Source organism: Mya arenaria, chromosome 15 (genome assembly GCF_026914265.1).
Source record: "Mya arenaria isolate MELC-2E11 chromosome 15, ASM2691426v1".
Taxonomy (NCBI): Eukaryota; Metazoa; Mollusca; class Bivalvia; order Myida; family Myidae; genus Mya; species Mya arenaria.
The window spans coordinates 4,587,671-4,602,235 of NC_069136.1; the positions used below are offsets into that span (position 1 = coordinate 4,587,671).

The following is a 14,565-nucleotide window of genomic DNA, read 5'->3' on the forward strand; positions in this document are numbered from 1 at the left end:
GCTCATATTAGAAGTCAGGCAATTAGTTTTCAATGTTTAATCAGGTATAAAACTCAATCATCAATACCAGACAATAAAAATTATAACTGATCCATTTAAACCTGAAGTCCATGTAAATCCTAGATAAATATCAGGCAATAATAGATGATGGTGTTCCCTGGCACTGATATAAATGGACTTATTTAATTAAATCCAGTTAATCAATAATTAAAACATTAAACACATTGAGAGAAAACTTCACATATCAGAAGACAAATGGTGTTTGTTAAAAGCATAATACAACATTTTTACAATACACTTGGAACTGCATAAATATTAAACAAGTTTAAAGTAAATACATGCACAATGTAGACTGTTGATGGTAGATGCTCTGAGATCACACTTGAAAGAAAAATGTGTTGTTTTTTTCTTCTTACAGTTTTGTGTGTCTGTAATATATGGTACAACATCAAGAAATGAAACTCTAGGTCAATAACTGACAATTAAGTTTTACAATTTGGATGAAAAATATAATATTCAATAAATTCCATGTACACCGCCCTTGCTTGGGAAGATAAATGAAAATACATGTAATTCCATTCCATGCAGATAATTTAAGTCTTATATACCCAAGTTTATTCGATTTTTATTCAAAACAGAAAACAATATCTTGTACAAAAATATATAATTTAAAAAAAGTCCTGCATGTAGTAATTACAGTGCTGAACCTCTAATTTCAGTTGTTATCGAATCCAATCAAAACAAACACCAAACCAAACTTTCTTCGCCAGCGTGTTTCTAAGATTTTTTCTGCAAATCCTTTTTCAAGTTTGACATTTCTCTTCGATTCTTATATTCCCTTTTGATTCCCCTGGCCAGCTCCCGACATGATGTTAGATTCAAATCTTCAATTGAAATACAATTTGTCAACAGCTCCCTGAAATGCATGCATACAAAACTGGGTTTACTCTTATCAGTTACAAGGGCCGATCAAGGATTTGACTTTTGAGGGGTCTTAACCTAAGGACATAACTAAAAGTGCAGGTAAGTGTACGGGTCACTCCTGAAACCCAAGACAAATACAGGCTTTATAAGTGTTTGAAGTTACTCTCCCAAGGAAGTTGGCAAATAATAGTCTTAATTAGTGTTTTCTATGAATATTCTTTCTACCATATTCTCCTGCCAAGTTAATAGAGGTAAACCAATTTGGGGGGGGTCCCCTCCTTTCTCTGAATCCATTAATGAGAAATGTTTTTGAAGTACCATCAAATAGTAACTGTTTATGCTACTCATGTTAAGGGTTAAGGTGCAGCAATTCAGACTACTACATGATTTACTGTCAGTATGACAGTTATAACTGTCATACTGACAGTAAATCATGTAGTAGTCTGAATTATCCCCCTTGATAATACACTCTGAAAAGGGTTCTGGAATGTGTTGTCACTGGAATATACATGCTGTAGCGAATCACTTAGGGAAATGTATTTGCCCAAGGGATAATATACATAAACATATTTCACTAAAGCCATGAAAAAGGTTAGAACCCTCAAGTTAATGTGCTGGAATACTGTGTTTAAGGGGCATATAACTGCTGTATTGAATTATGTAGAAACAAAGGTTATCTCCCCTGATCATTCTCTCACCCTACTGAAGCCATGGAACAGGTTATAACCCCGAAAGTTTATGTGCTGGAATGCTGTGTTATAGGGGCATATAACTGCTGTATTGGATTATATAGAGGCAAAGGTTATCTCCCCTGATCATTCTCTCACCCTACTGAAGCCATGGAACAGGTTAGAGCCCTCAAGTTAATGTGCTGAAACGCTGTGTTATAGGGGCATATAACTGCTGTATTAAATTATGTAGAAACAACGGTTATCTCCCCTGATACCTCAGTCACCTTACTGAAGCCATAGAACAGTTAGAACCACTCAAGATTATGTGCTGCAACGCTGTGTTGAAGCAGAAAGGGGTATATTACTACTGTATTGAAATAAAATCTCCCTTGATAATTCACTCACCTGATAGCAGTGGTTGAACAATTCGAACCACTCAAATTAATGTGCTGCAGTGTTGTGTGGGTGTTACGGGCATGTAACACCCGTAGACTATCATCTACCAGCTTGATTAGTCTCCCCTGACCAACTATTCCTGAGAGATCCAAGTGTGTCAGACTGTGGCGCCACTGGAACCAAAGGTTGTATATATTAACATTCAAATGCTTCACATACAAAATACAATCAGAAGTTTATTAGTCTACAAATAATACAGCAGATAATAGATTTTGCAAATAGATCTTAATACCTTTCTTGTTCTGATTCTTGTAGGGCAATACTTTAAAAAAGAAGAATACAGAATATTAAATTGAAGCCAAGATTTAAAAACTCAACTTATATAATTAATTTAATAGCTATCAAATGCACCACCACAAGTGGATATATCTTTAATACTAATATGTATAAAACATGATGTTAAACTTAAACTAGATTTTCAACCCTGCACCCCCCCCCTCCTCTTTTCCGCCGACCCTTAAATCTTATTGACTAAAATGAAAATGTTGCACTAGGATCAGTATTTGTGTTTTGGTCTGGTACTGTCAAGGAACCTCGTTTATTCATACCTACAGTGTAAATGTATAACATTCATATGTAAAAAGGAGGATTATTCCAGTCATGTTTGTGGTCTGTCTATAAACACATGAAATGGTCCCTTATGCAATAAGAAAGAGCATGAACTCATATTCAATGGTAAAACAGTGATCTAAGTAAAATTGAAATACATGTAAAATGTCAACCAACGCCCCCATTTTAAAAAAAAACAGATGGCCTAAAATATATTTGACACGATGCCAAAAACTAATAACTCCAAAAGTTATCACTATAATAACCATTTTTGTTTGACATGAGCCAACGCACTATGGTAATACATGTAATTCACATAAATTGAATTAACTTTGGACAAATTTTAGCTATTTACATTAACTTAAAGGCAATAACTCTTGTGCAACTGACTTCGTTGAGATAAATCTTATGCAAACTAGTTTCTTTTCAGTATTTTCATAGGAATAGCTCCTGAATGATGAAAAGACGGACGGACAGTGCCAAATCTATACCCCTCACAGATTTGTTACGGCAGGGGATAACTAAATGTAGCATTATATAAAATTATACCTTTCTAATAATGTGTGGGAGCTCCTCACAGCTGCTGGCCTGACTTTTGCCCAAAAACAATTGTTCTACATTATCTGCTTCAATGTCTTTTAAGCACCCCACCACGTTAGTCTTGACACAACCCCTCAAATCCAATAACCGCAACTTTGGTGAGCATTTCAACATCCTTGACACAAAAGTTTCTGTGATCAGTGTAGTATCCTGGCATGCTAAACTCAGCTCTTCCAGGAGCGGGAATCCCTGACTTGCATCAATTGCCTCCCGGGTCGAATGGCTGCATCCAAGAAGTGTATTTGATAGGTAGAGAGATTGTAGTTTCGGAAATGCTGATTGCAGCTGTTCTATATTGATTGCATTCTGTGCTTTGCAATTACTCAAGTCAAGGTGCTGCAAGTTTGGACATTCTTGCTGAAAAAGTAATTGCACCAAAAATAGAATTATTTCAATGGGTTGCTATCGAAGTGTTGTTTTAACTATAAACATATAATTTTAATCTACTCAAAGTATACACGTAACTTATGCAAGATTAAATGAAATAAGTTTAAAACTCACATTAGACAAACTACATAAATAACAACAATGACGATAACAAAAAAGGTGTTGCCAGTCAGGAGTGTCAGGACCTTTGACTCTAAAATCAAAAGGAATCATCTACTGACCGTGCACATGGCAAATGACATACCAATGATGGCAAATGACATACCAATGATGGCAAATGACATACCAATGATGGCAAATGACATACCAATGATGGCTAATGACATATCAATGATGGCAACTGACATACCAATGATGGCAAATGACATACCAATGATGGCAACTGACATAACAATGATGGCTAATGACATACCAATGATGGCAAATGACATACCAATTATGGCAAATGACATACCAATGATGGCAAATACCAATGATGGCAAATGTTGCCATACCAATGATGGCAACTGACATACCAATGATGGCAAATGACATACCAATGATGGCAAATGACATACCAATGATGGCAACTGACATACCAATGATGGCAAATGACATACCAATGATGGCAACTGACATACCAATGATGGCAAATGACATACCAATGATGGCAACTGACATACCAATGATGGCAAATGACATACCAATGATGGCAAATGACATACCAATGATTAATACTCTACACCAAAACATTCAAATGATTTTGATTAGATACAAAAATATAACCCAAAGCAATTCTTGTCAGGAATGTGTCAGCCATACTTTGCAGATGAGACAGAAATAGCCCTTCATTTCCAGCTTTTAAGAAAAATAAACCATGCCTTACCGCAAGTATATTAATGATTCTTGAAAACCCATCAAGTCGGTTGTTGGCTAGGCTGAGCCTAGTGAGATTTTGCCCGAGTTGCTCAGATATTGTGGAAATTGTCTTTGTTGAAACACTATCGGGCTGAAAATGTTCATTTAAGAGTTTTCATAAACAACATAATGTATTACAATTTCTTTAAATTTATTTGGCTATAGAGCAGTTCAATTGGAAAGTTTCAAATTTTTTCGAAAATCCATGGAAGCCAGTAACTATATTACTGCTGACAGAAAATCAGAACCGAGAATTTCATATCTTAGTTCAAAATTTGATGTTTTAAGCATTTTTAGTAAACCGTTAGTTACGAACATGCTTGAACATAAAACATAAATTTTCGAACGGAAATATGAAAATCTGGGATTTTTTGTCAGCAGTCTTATATCATTGGTTTGCAGATATTTACGCAAAAATTTGCTCTTTCCAAGACAAAAAATAAAAAAGTTGTCAAAATGGTAAATCTGTGAGAGTGCAGCTTTAATATATGAAATTTATTCTAATTTTTATTCTAATTTTCTAGTTGCTGATGCATACCGGTTCATGGAGCAATGATCAAGGGGCACTTAGCATAGCATTTAGGTTTCCCCATGTTGCGCAATGTCAGAGTCTTTTTGTTCCACTTATTCTTTTTACATGGCTCTCACTTATAGCATGATTTTTTAAGGTCAGAACCTTCAGACTGCTCCACCCAGTAACAAAAGATCCAATTTATTGCAATTGCCTGCATTTTCACAAGTCACTTCATTATTCAAGGAATCAATCAAAACTTCTTTTTTAAAATCCACCGTTCTTTATGTGCTATTGCAATTTTGTTTTTCAGATTTGCTTGTTGAGTAAACTTTTCTTCATTAGTTTTGACAATATTCTGGGCTGGTTCTGATATCTTCTTTGAGGTATTTCCACATTAATTTAACATGCATGCGCATTATACTTTCGATTTTGCAAATCAGATACACACTGTGCAGTGAGCTAGCTCATTTGATAAGCAACATGTTTATGACTCTGATAGATATTTTTACACACAGTGTCAAGTAATAAACATGTAACTAAAGTCATAAATTATGTGATAAAAACTTATTCATCTTTTGGGGTTTTTTTTGCTGAATTTTAAGAGTCCCGACCAAATACCTAATTGTCCCTTCTAAAAACTTATTGGCTCCTCAGGTTTACAGCACTCCGTTAGTGTCGAATGCGTTTAGGCATCATACCAATTATTGCAATTTGTCAAGGTTGTTAGGAAAGATGTTACAGAAAATCTATTCGAATCGCAACCATAGGCTATTATCTATTTGCAAAAATAATCCATTATTGGTTAACAGATTGAGAACTGGCGACTGGTCAATTCATTTGATATTTTCAGGAAAAGTGTACAGCTGAAATCTTCTATTGATCAACTCTTCTAAGGGGCAATAACCTGTCATATCTGGAAGGGTATCTACAAACTATTTGTCTTTGTTCCATACTTAATGTTCTTCATATGGCAGTAAATAAGAACTTAAAATTAACAATCCTTTTTGTGGCTCAAAAAAGCTACCGGTAATTAAAGTAAATGCAAATAAACATCTATGGTATCAAATTATACTGTAAAATCATTTAAAAAATGGCCATTTCAATACCTATCTGTTACATTTTCATACCAGTTTAATGCAAGCTGACAATCTTATTCAATGACTGTTAGTTGTAAATTTATATTGAACTGAAAAAGCTAGTTCATACTGTTGTGTTCGAGAGGTCTAATTCACGCAGGTGTTGGCACGCACGAACAATAGTCTCCATCGAGCCAGCTGGCAGCTTGGAACAGTTGGACAGGTTCAGTGAACGCAGTACACCGACATGCTGGCATAAAGCCTATAATATACATGTAATTATTAGTTTTAAAACTGCAGTAACTTCACTGTGTAAATGCTTATACACTTAATGAAGCCTGTCTATCTGTAAGAAAAATAAATCTTATTGAATATAAGCCCAGAAAAAATACACTCACACTGACAGCCCATGTCTTAGACATGAAGGGGCACCCAGAAACGTTTAGACTATGGCAGGCTGTAAGGGATTTCTCACAGAATTTTTTAAACCTAGCCTCGTTCATTTTCTTCCAGCCTTGGTAGAGACCTGAGTTCATGTCTACTTTTCTCCATAGCTCCGGTCTGTTCACAAGCTCTGCAAACATGTGACACACCTTCCGAAGCCTGTAATATGCAAGCATTCTTAAAACATTACTGTGGGTGAATTTTACACAACAGTTATACCTTAATAAAACAGATATGCTCCTTGTACATGTTTGTATTTCTTGAGACTCTGTAACCCAGACTTAAGACATTTATGAATATGGGCTTGAGGCTCTTGTCGTCTTGTCAAAACAGTTCCCCTGCAAAAGGCTATAAATTTTGAATCAAGACTTAATGAACCTTTTGTAATGCAAGATGCTGGACCCAGGTTTAAGTAAAAGCTTCTTAAAAGTGTTTTTTTTTTTTTTTTATATGAGTGACTGAACTTTTACTGAAGTTATTGATGGTGTTTTGACAAAACATCAATTTTGTACATGAGTTTTTTACAAAACCTCAACCTAAAGATATTTTCCAGGTCTGCAAACTGTCGTTTTTTAAAAGCCCTGGTCTTGATACACAGATTCAAAGTAAATAACTAATAAAATTTCCAAATAAATACCTTGGCAGGGTGGGCAATGCCCCCTCCTCCTGTACCACCAGGATAAAGATCTTCAACCATAGCTCGGGGGGAAGTCCTGGCACAGACACATCACTCACTTGATGGGGGAAACAATTGTATGTCAATGAAAATTATACTATAAATAAGTATATGATTTTTGCAAGCTTTATTAACAATTATAACAATAACTAGTGTTCTCACAGACTAGCATATTTAATTCCCTGGACTCCAACATTGGCTACGGCACTAACATAGGGTGGACTCAGTCACTCATACTTTTTCAAAAAATAGCCTTTGGGGCTCACACTTTCAAGACTTAAATAAAGAACCATGAATAACAAGGACATCAAGCTTTGTTAGTAAAAATAGGAAATTATCTAAACAAAAATGCTACCCAGAGTGATAGAACTGGCTAAACACAATTGCTTTATGTATTTTTTTGCCTGAAAAATAAACTTTATTAAAAAAGAGAGTCAAATAATCAATTAAACAAAGTGTGTGGCCACTGCACTTTAACACAAATAATGAGGTCATGGTAAACTGCCAAAAACAAAACAGTCCAACACAAGATTTTAAACTGGTTGAAGTTATGTTACAAGACAATCCAATATTCACATTTGTGCCCATTTTGGACTGTCTCTCATGTTAAGTGGTTTACCCAGATAGTTCAAATTTTATTTTCAGCATACCTGGTCATTTCAAATTGTGAAGTTTAGTGACATGATACTAAAACACCATTTACTGTCAATTTTCCGACGTTGAGCTTCTATAATTCAGCAGGCAATCATTGATTTGGGTAACACTGCTACTATTTAATGCTTCAAAAAAAACTCTGAAGAAAATTGTAGAAGCTTACATCAAACAAGAGGATTTTGTTAATATCCTTAACAATTTCATGGCTAAAATTCTTAAATCTACCTCTAACATTTCCAACTAAGGCTCAGAGGTTCATACAACTTTCATTCAGTTTTAATTTAAAAGTAAATATCCATTATATACATGTTGTTTATAATATGAAAGCAGTTACATGTACCTCCTTTTAAACCCTTGGTAGTTCTGGTAGCTATAATGGATTTACTGTCATCAGGTTTACACGTTTTGGAACTCTCCTGTTTTCTCTGTTTCTTAACAGTTGGGGTTTTTGTTCTTTCTTCATCAGAATCTGAATATCTGTAAAATAAACGTCATGATCTCCGGATGCAAAACAGGTAATTCCTGTTGAAAGACAGTGCCAAGCAAAGTTTATTTTGTTTTAATGTGTTTACAATAAGTAGCATCTAAATGTGTATAATGTTTCTAAAGTTGACCACCATTGAGAATTGAAGTATAAAATCAAAGAAATTGAATATAAAATTATACTTTCTGATTGTCAAAATTAAATTGACAAATATGTATAATTGAATCGCTACTTTTGTGATTTTAAGAAGCATGTCCACAATTAATAAAACTGACAACAATATTGACAACATCTTCTTAGCCACCACATTCACAAAATATTATATTACCATAAATATTTTGATTCATTTGTACCGAGAAAACCAACTGATAGCTGTAGAATTTGACTACTTTTTACTAGTTGCAAATCAAAAATTTGGGGAATCTATTTTCGTAGTCAGTCAATAGCTATTCATAGCTAATGTTTTCTCTGTTATGTCATACCGACTAAAAATAAAATTTGATTTGATTTGATATATGGTCAATATATTAATCAAGTCTTTAATATTTCCCACTCACTGTGACACATTAAATATTATTGTTAATATCCTATATTGACAATATTTTTGTCACTTTTAGAGAGCAAAATTAAAGATTATACCCATAATTGTCCATTGATGGGCTAATTTTGATACTGAGTGTTATCAGGTTAATGGAAGACCTGTTGCTTACCCTGGTGAAAAGTCTGAGTCGTCATCTTCTGATGGCCATTCCTCTCCTTCCCTTGTTTGGAACGAAAACAAAATCTGTCCCTGGCGTGGTACACCCAAGATTCCTCGGCTTACACGTCTACGCTTACTCATGTTTTTAACTGGATAAATGTAGTGTATTTGTAAGATTCAAAAGCCAGCTTTAAACCACACGATTAGTATAATTGCCAGTATATACACAAAAAAGTAACACATACATGCATACTTGTGAATTTTAGCCAGTAGAAACTAAGAAAGAAAAGAGAAGACAAAAGGTCAGAAAAACAAATCAACTTTCAGAGGATTGACATGAAAATAAAGGAAATATACATTTCATCAAAAAGGCACTACTTACCACCACCAGAAACGCCATACAAATGAAGAAATTGAATTTCTCAAACTTGTGCAACATTTAAATATTTACATTCAAACTACGTAAGCGACCGCCGCATTCGCTAGTATAATTCAAAGTCGTTAAACTAGTGTTATAGGTTACATTCAACTTATATAATCGAGCAAAAAAAAACAACACTATACATTGATTACGTCCCTTCAAAAAACATTTTTCTTATCATGATAGCTATTAATACAATAAACCAAATTTGCACTTTACTCTTTAGTAATTGTTATGTGATAATATTGTGGTGACTTTCAGGTTACTTTAATATACCAATAAGCATAGGTTATTTGGGACAATTACCTCTCCTTAAGGTATCTGCATAACCCGTATATTCGTCTAAGAAAGTAACTTTTTACTTTCAACTACAGCAATCTTGCTCCTGGCCTCATGCCTCGGATTCGTCTCCCTTCTTCCCAGGTCCTGGTTCCTGGTTATCTCCCTTTGACTAATCTACTAGCTGGGTAGGGTACCAGTACCGAACGATACCACACCGTCACCCCCATCCTATTATTTAGGCTGGGAGTATATGATGCTAGCAGACTTGTGTAATCCCTAGTTGGACCCAGATACTTCAAAGCCTTTGACCTACTTCAAAGCATTAGACAGCTGGACCCCAGAGAGAACCCCTGAGATACTTGTCGGCATGACAAGAACTGGTCAGGACTACTTTGAAACTTTAGTCAATAGCTTCAAAGAGAACCGACCTAACTACAAAGATACCTCTGTATTAGTTTCTAATGAGCACCACTACTCATAAGCCAAGCCAGAAAGATAACTGACAAGGCTACTTTGAGGTCTGGGATGATACCTCAACGAGTACCTGCCTACAGAGAGACCTCTGCATCAGTGCGCATCTGCAGCAGTGAGAAGCCTCAAACCGTTGGAACGTTATACACGTTGAGACACTCTTAAACATGAGTCTGAGGGAGTCATAGGAATAGATACCTGTACATAATAATTAAGCAGAGAAGATCAAGGGCTGTCAATATATGTATATATGTTTGTTAACCGCCTAGAGAGACCATAGACAAGGGAAAACCAAGAAACGTCCGCATGACAAACAGCTAGAGGCATGTCAGAAATTTGAACAACTTATTTTAATGAGTTAATGTTTTCAAGTCCCTAAAAGGACAAAGATGAAGAAACACAAATCAGTTATCTCCTCATATGGATTTGAGTAAATGGACGTGATATATAAAACACATGAACACTTTTAGCTAAATAAAAGAATCACATGATTTTTTTTTTAAACATTACGTTCAACATAAGCTCAACCCTGTTTTGCTACATATATATATACAAAATGGCAAACGACTGTGATTTTGTGATTTATGAAGTTCTCTATATGTTTCTATATTCAGTTTCCTCTCAATGAAATGTCTTTAAGACTTAGTGTTATCCAAATGAATCCAACCCAAGGCGAACACCAAAAGGGTGCTGTTTCCAAGAGGTGTAAATGTTATACTGTTTGACACTATAGTATAATATTACGTTTACATAACAATATTGACCGCATGGGCAAATCTACCCCATGCAGGTACAAATATGAGCATATGAATGCAAATGATCACGGGTAAAAGTTTACTAATGGGTAAAAATTAACTTGCCACGAGTCTAGAGGTGGGATGAATTTTACGCCTGGGTTTTCATGTCACATAAGCACAACAATAGATTTTTGGGTATTCATTTTGATTTGGCAGAATTTAGCAGTACACAAGTACAGAAGGGATATTGTTATTAATTCATTTTTTTTATTCTGTAAATTTGTTCTTGAAGTTTCTCGGAAGACTGATTCTACAAAGGACTGAAATGTTTGAAATATCACGTCAAATTTTGATTTAAATATTTTGTATTCATATCTAGCTATTTCGTCTTTCTTGGAGATTCATACGCTACCAAAATGGAATGCTTAACTTTCAAATACATTTCATTAATATAACCTATCGCACTTCTATTTCAGCTGATACTTAAAAAGTTATCAACTTTAAACATATTCTTGATTCTTTTTTTAGAATGAAATAAACGTGAATACGTGCAGTTTATATTTTTTTCGGACCGTACTTATTTCCCGACGTTGCATAAACACACATATCTTTATATTTTTATTATGGATATATGCTATAACTGTTCCATGATGCACTTAGGCATTTAAAAATCAAGTTCAAAATCATTTATATGTCAAAGTTCAAATATGACAAATATCGATAGCACTATTGCTTATTTCATTATTTTATTTGAAAAGTCTTAACACAAATAAAATTACAAAGCCTTTTTAATTTAAGTCCATCTCTTTTGTAAGGTAAAAATCAAGCTAACCATACAATGGCCCTACTCTAGCGCATTTAGTGCTTAACAAGCTTCATGTGAAATACTTGTATGAGCTTCCTGTAGTCCTATCCAGCAGGAAAAAAATATAAAAAAGAAATTGAGCGTATAGATCAGCGGGTAGGCAGCTAGAGGACAAGGTGGATTCGGTTGACGTTGAGGCGGCGCAGATCGCCACTTTGGAAAAACAGCTGGAAGATCTTCGGGACGATGTTACGTACTTGAAGTCGCAATCTATGAGGAACGATCTGATTTTTACTAATATCTCCGAAGATAATTCCACCGGCAACGAGTCAACTGAGGTCACCGAAGACACGCTCCGCCAACACCTTTAGGATACACTCAAGTTTGCGAAGAAGACGGCCAAGTCCATTCAATTTGAGCGGGTTAACCTGTCTCCATGGCAACCAGTGGCGGGTAAAATCAGCAACATCGCTGCAAAATTCAATTTTTTTAGGATTGGGACGTAGTAAGGATACAGTGGAAGCAGTTTGCGGGGACGGGTCGTCCGATGTACGAGCAGATTCAACCGGAAGTAGTTGACAAGCGCGTCAGACTTGTGCCCGAAATGAAGGACGCCAGGGAGGAGGCCGAACAATCATGGATGGCGTTCAACACCCTGTACGTAGACGGCAAGCCGGTGAGGAGCTGGGGACACGATGGAGTTATACTCTTGGTTTCTTTAGTGGAATGTTCATGGACTAAATAGGGACAATAAAGAGAGTGTAGACTTCTAGTTATATTTTGATTTAAAGGGATATAAGTCAATTATTTGACTCATTTGTTGTTTAATTTTAAATTTCAGCTGGAGGTTTGGGGGTACACCAAATGTAAGGAATTATAAAGAACTCATCATATGTTTTTAAAAGATAATTTAGTCGTAATAAGCATCATTATATAACGATATGGAGAATATTTTTTTACAGTGTAAGATCGTCATATATTTCCCCGAGTGAGCACAACAATTTATATTTCTCGTGTCTTTCACTGGAACATTTTCTTATGTTTTTATTGTGAGCCTTAAATTGGAATTAAAAATCATTCAATTACACTTGTTCAAAAAACGCGCCAAGTTGTCTGCGCACATCACGTCATTTCTGAAATAACGATATTCCTTTCTACATGCTCAAGTACACTGTCGTCAGATAATTCGTCTAGCGGGATGACGATTCAGCCATTTTGAAAACTGTTTGCGACTAACAAGGCAGTCAATATAGTAGTTAGCGGTGCGAGCTGTTCCCGGCTCACGTTTGCGGAAGCTGAACGCACTGCTGTTTCAAGGCCCTGTGCGCGCTAACGTTTTATTTGGAACCGGAGGCGGTCTTTAATTACAAAACAGTGAAAAATATCAAATTGACAGGTTCACTGTTTGAAAAAAATTCTAAAAAAAACTACCGGAAAGCATGATATAAATAGGGGTCTTTGCCATTTTAACCGGTATGTTAATCATTTTCAAAGAAATAATGATTGCTAGAATAATTCACTTTTCACATCTTAATAATCACTTAATAACACTAAACAAGGCAGTTATTCAGGTCACAGGAAGTATTACAACTGCGTTTGTATATATTAATATTCTTATATGTACGCTGGGCATCTTTAATTTCGACCGCTATTTTGGGTGAATACACAGCGGGCTGAGCTATTTCAATCATACACATATTTCGGCAAGAGTATTAATTAAGTTTCATAATGTTAACCTTCGGACTAACTAATCTACGATGTTTAAAGCTTAGTGAGAGACCAAACCTTTCATATCGACCAAGTGTTTGGTGAATTTTGTTGTTGGTTTTGATTCGTAATTTTCTACTTACGAAATAAATCATTGGCGACGTAACAAACGTTTTATTTCAATTAAGCGATACACTAAAATAATTCAGTTGAAATCAATTATTAAGTTATGTTATTAATACTTTCATAATATTTATATCATATATTTAATATTATACAAGCGCACTAAATTGGGCATAAACGGTCCTTAAATGCAACCGTGACTCGAAACTGCTCATGTTTAGATCATTTTAAACTTTGATTATTTTACAACGATGGTGACGAAAATTACATTGACTCATACTTGGCAAGATCTAAAATAGAGTGTAATCCTGTGTTGTTGGGGAAACCTTGGCACCCGGAGGAAACCAAGTTGTCCGTCTTGTTTACTATAAACAAAACTCACATGCACCCGAGCCGGGAATCGAACCGGATACAGATTACCTGATTGTGTCTGTTTTTTGGTGTTATTTATTTCCTTGAATTTCCGGTAAGATGTAGAACACAGTAAGTTCTCATTCTTATGCATGCACACACACGTTATGTGTTATCATTAACATGTATGCATACACACGTTATGTGTTCGCATGAACATGTATGCACACACACGTTATGTGTTCTCATTAACATGTATGCATACACACGTTATGTGTTCGCATGAACATGTATGCACACACACGTTATGTGTTCTCATTAACATGCATGCATACACACGTTATGTGTTCTCATTAACATGTATGCATACACACGTTATGTGTTCTCATTAACATGCATGCATACACACGTTATGTGTTCTCATTAACATGCATGCATACACACGTTATGTGTTCTCATTAACATGTATGCATACACACGTTATGTGTTATCATTAACATGTATGCATACACACGTTATGTGTTCGCATGAACATGTATGCACACACACGTTATGTGTTCTCATTAACATGTATGCATACACACGTTATGTGTTCTCATTAACATGCATGCATACACACGTTATGTGTTCTCATTA

General features: G+C 35.3%; 1 protein-coding gene across 2 annotated transcripts; it reads right to left on the minus strand.

The window, feature by feature from the left end:
- Window positions 1-22: 22 nt before the first annotated feature.
- Window positions 23-9,553, minus strand: LOC128218989 (F-box/LRR-repeat protein 6-like). Of its 2 annotated transcripts, XM_052926782.1 has the most exons (11): window positions 9,415-9,553; window positions 9,043-9,181; window positions 8,189-8,325; window positions 7,156-7,252; window positions 6,473-6,677; window positions 6,205-6,336; window positions 4,453-4,575; window positions 3,150-3,557; window positions 2,284-2,313; window positions 2,001-2,164; window positions 23-916 (listed from the first exon to the last, which is right to left on the minus strand). In XM_052926782.1, exons 2-11 carry the CDS (start codon window positions 9,171-9,173, stop codon window positions 778-780), a joined length of 1,566 nt encoding a protein of 521 aa, XP_052782742.1. In that variant the 5' UTR covers window positions 9,174-9,181; window positions 9,415-9,553; the 3' UTR covers window positions 23-777. The 2 variants fall into 2 exon arrangements, with proteins under 2 accessions (XP_052782742.1, XP_052782743.1); XM_052926783.1 differs by lacking the exon at window positions 2,284-2,313.
- Window positions 9,554-14,565: the final 5,012 nt, after the last annotated feature.

Bases quoted from the DNA above. Each gene is read 5' to 3' on its own strand.
- LOC128218989 (XM_052926782.1), bottom strand. From the start codon at position 9,173: ATGAGTAAGCGTAGACGTGTAAGCCGAGGAATCTTGGGTGTACCACGC. The intron at 7,253-8,188 runs GTACATGTAACT...TCCCCCATCAAG, and splicing joins TACCAAGGGTTTAAAAGGAG to TGAGTGATGTGTCTGTGCCA. The intron at 3,558-4,452 runs GTAAGGCATGGT...TTACTTTTTCAG, and splicing joins GAATCATTAATATACTTGCG to CAAGAATGTCCAAACTTGCA.